Here is a 3,501-nt window from a genome sequence, read left to right as displayed (position 1 = left end):
AGTTCTTTAGTTCCAGATTTTCTGTGTTTCTCACACAAACTGTCATTTCTTCTGGTTTAACCGCGTGCTTCGTCAACAATAACAGTAGAAAACCCATACTCCCAAAGTTTCAGAATGACTGTGCTTTTCACAATATCAGCAGCCATTTGTAAAAGCTCGTTTGGAGTTGAGTGGCTTGTGAGATTGAAAGAACCACTCAGGGTTTTTTGTTTGTTTTTTGTTGTTTTTTATAGTTTGTTTGGTGAATGCTTCATCATACTGTGAATACAAATTGCATAATTCCAGGAAGTTTCTACGTTGGCTGATTCTTCTCTCTCATCCTGCCCCCACAGTGCAATTCCTTGTTAGCCAGGAAAAGCAGTACCTTGGTGATTCTTGCAGCATAGTCTCTGTTTGCAAGTAATGCCATCTTCTGAGAATTTGACAACTGCGCCACTCTATAGCCCACTTCTTTTGACTGTTTGAAAAAATCCCACCTTTCAGAACACTGTTTGTCTATGGCAGATTGTATATGTTTCAGAATCTTTTTTCCTATATTTTTCCAGTCCCTTACTCCATTTTTGGTGAATGCAGGGTCTCTCAAACTACTAGAAAACTGTCTGCAAGAAAGCAGCAAACTGGTACAGGACACTCTTGATTAATGACGAGATATCCTTTCCCCCTTTTGTCACACAGGTTTAAAGTCAATGGCCCCAGATGATCACCCAGATGTATTTGCCCACTATATCACGAAGCTCTTTGTTTTTGACTCCATAAATGATAGGATTGAGCATGGGGGGAAGGAGGAAATAGAGGTTGGCTAAGATGATGTGAACATGGGGAGCGATGCCCTGGTGAAGAGGACGGAAGTATAAGAAATCAGCATCACACAGATGTGGGCTGTGCAGGTGTTGAGGGCTTTCTGGTGGACTTTCTTGGAGGAGATTCTGAGGACAACCCTGATGATCAGACTGTAGGACAGGACAATGAGCATCAGGTCTAACCCGATGACTACAAATCCTAACACCAAGCCATATATCCTGTTAATTGTGATGTCCCCACACGACATCTTCGCCACAGCTATGTGCTCGCAGTACGTATGGGGAATAATGCGGTTGGCACAGAATGGCAGCCTTCTCAGGAGCAGGGGCCCGGGCAGCATGATGAGAATAGCTCTTGTCAAACCCAGGAACCCTAGCTTAGCTATCCGTGCATTGGTGAGGATGGTGGCGTATCTCAGAGGGTTACATATGGCTATGTAGCGATCAAAGGCCATTGTCACAAGGACGGCTGACTGCATAGCAGAAACCGTGTGAAGGAAGAACGACTGGGTGAGGCAGCCACACACAGTAATATCTTTCAAATTGAACCAAAATATACACAGTGCCTTTGGCACAACAGAGGTAGACGTGCCAATGTCTGTAAGCGCCAGCATGCAGAGCAGCAGGTACATCGGCTTGTGGAGGTTTTGCTCTTTGCCTACAACAAACAAAACGATGAAATTTCCCAACAGGCTGATAAAGTAGAACATACAGAAAGGGATGGAAATCCAGATGTGAGCAGCTTCCAGGCCAGGGCTGCCTGTTAGAATAAATGTTGAAGGGTCAGAGGGGGTGTTGTTGAAAGCTGTCATGAGGTGGTTGATGCGTTGATAGGGCTCAGAAATGCTCTCGGTGCCTGTGAAGGGAGATAAGCACAGTGAGGGGGTTACACACTTTATAACAAATAGTAGGGTAATTATTTTACAATTATTACCAATGTAGAAAGGGAGGTGAGGAGTGAGGTGGCAATATTTGCAGATGGCACCAGATTATTTAGGTCATAGTCAAATCCAGAAAAGTCTTGAGGGGGAGCTAGCCATGCCAGGTGAATGGGCAGCATGATGGCAGATGAATTTCGTTATCAATAAGTGGAGGGAAAACCTTGAACTCCTCAAACAGCTTACGGGGTTCTAATTTAACTGTATGAACTCAGGACTGGGATCTGGGCATCATGGTACACAGCTCTGTGAAACCCTGCTCACAGTGCAAGCACGGACAGAAACTAAGCAAATCACTGGGATCCAGGTGGAGTGGGATGGAGAATCATACAGACAATACAATGCCATGAGATCAGTCAGTTAATGTTTCACCCTCAATCTATTTAGTTTAACAAAGATGGTTAAGTTCACTTCATAACAGTCTGTAAGTACCTACACGGAGAACCAATATTTAATAATAGACCTTTTTAGCCTACTGTACGGAGGTGTAACAGGATCCAGTGGCTGGAAGATGAAGGTAAAGAAATTTTGACTGGAAATAAGGTGTACATTTTTTAAAGGGTGAGAGTAATTAACCACTGGAACAATTTACCAATGATCTTGGCGGATTCTTCACCACTGTGAATTTTTAAATCAAGGTTGGATGTTTCTCTAAAAGATCTGCTCTAGGAAAAATGTTGGAGAAATTCTCTGGCCTGTGTTATACAGACTAGATGATCACATTGGTCCCTTCTGGCTTTGGAATCTACGAACATGTCCCCAGGAGTCACCTAGAGGCATTTTGCCTGCAAACTCTTACCTTAGCTTAGTGAAGGCATTTTTTCTATTCATGACTGTTGAATTTAGCCCTCTGGGGAGAAATTCTCATGTGAGTGCTGCCCCTTTGACATGTTACACTAGGTGAGTATTTCACGAGGCTGAGGAATCCTGTGACCCACTGCACGTATGAACGTTTTAGGTGAGAAAAATAATGACTTCAGCCCATGATATCTTGTAAAACCCTTGCCACTAATGGCTTACAGATCTCACTAGTAAATGGTCCCAGAGCATCCTGGATTTAACATCTGTTTCCCAGTGGCCCACTGTTTCAGGCAGCTACCAGTGGTTCCTGCACGTGTCAGCTGTATTTATCTAGGCCCTCACATGTCCCCGAGTTGCCCAGCTCTCATTATATAATGTGCAAACTTCTCAGCTAGTGAGTTGTTCCTGTGTAACCGTCCCTGTAGCACCACGCGGTGTGTGTGCGTGTAACAAGACAAATAGCACAAGTGCCTTGGCATATGCCACTTATGTGTGATTTATCACTGGTGAGTCACAGTCACTGATTACCCCCCAGCCAAGGGAGCAGGTGTAATGTGAGGCATTTATGGGCCTCTGTCTCATGGCTTCCCTGCCCCTCCCTCCGCTCCTGAGCTTTTTACCTTACAACCCCTCAAGCCCAAACCTGCTGACCTAGAACTACATGGCCCAAAAAGGCGAGCCTAGGTATCAATTCTCCTTTTGTGCAGCTACTTTGCGTACCACGAGACCTCAGGAAAGGTTTGATTGTGCTTTACTGCACCCCCTTAATGAGTGTCTCAGTGCAGAGAGAATTCTTCCCTGAGTCTTTATATATCAGCAACTCATAACATGCATGATACTAGCACCTTTCGTCCAGACAATATGCTCTACGTGAAGAATTTGTGAGTCTTAGACCACTTTTTAATAGACAGATGTTGTCAAGGCTGTATCCCCACTTTGAACTTTAGGGTTCAAATGTAGGG

At 44.3% G+C, this 3,501-nt stretch overlaps 1 protein-coding gene across 1 annotated transcript; it reads right to left on the bottom strand.

Moving 5' to 3' along the window:
* Positions 1-799: 799 nt before the first annotated feature.
* On the bottom strand, positions 800-1,656 carry LOC112104433 (olfactory receptor 52N4-like; the record flags this gene model as incomplete). The annotated part of the gene is made up of 1 exon (XM_026662465.1): positions 800-1,656. A coding segment is annotated over one exon (857 nt), but the record flags the coding sequence as incomplete, so codon positions are not given.
* Between the last annotated feature and the right edge of the window lie 1,845 nt (positions 1,657-3,501).

Source organism: Terrapene carolina, unplaced genomic scaffold, assembly GCF_002925995.2.
Source record: "Terrapene carolina triunguis isolate 2854851 unplaced genomic scaffold, T_m_triunguis-2.0 Scaffold27713, whole genome shotgun sequence".
Lineage (NCBI taxonomy): Eukaryota > Metazoa > Chordata > Testudines > Emydidae > Terrapene > Terrapene triunguis.
The sequence above is the reverse complement of the archived record's forward strand: the minus strand, read 5'-3'. Positions and strand labels throughout refer to the sequence as shown.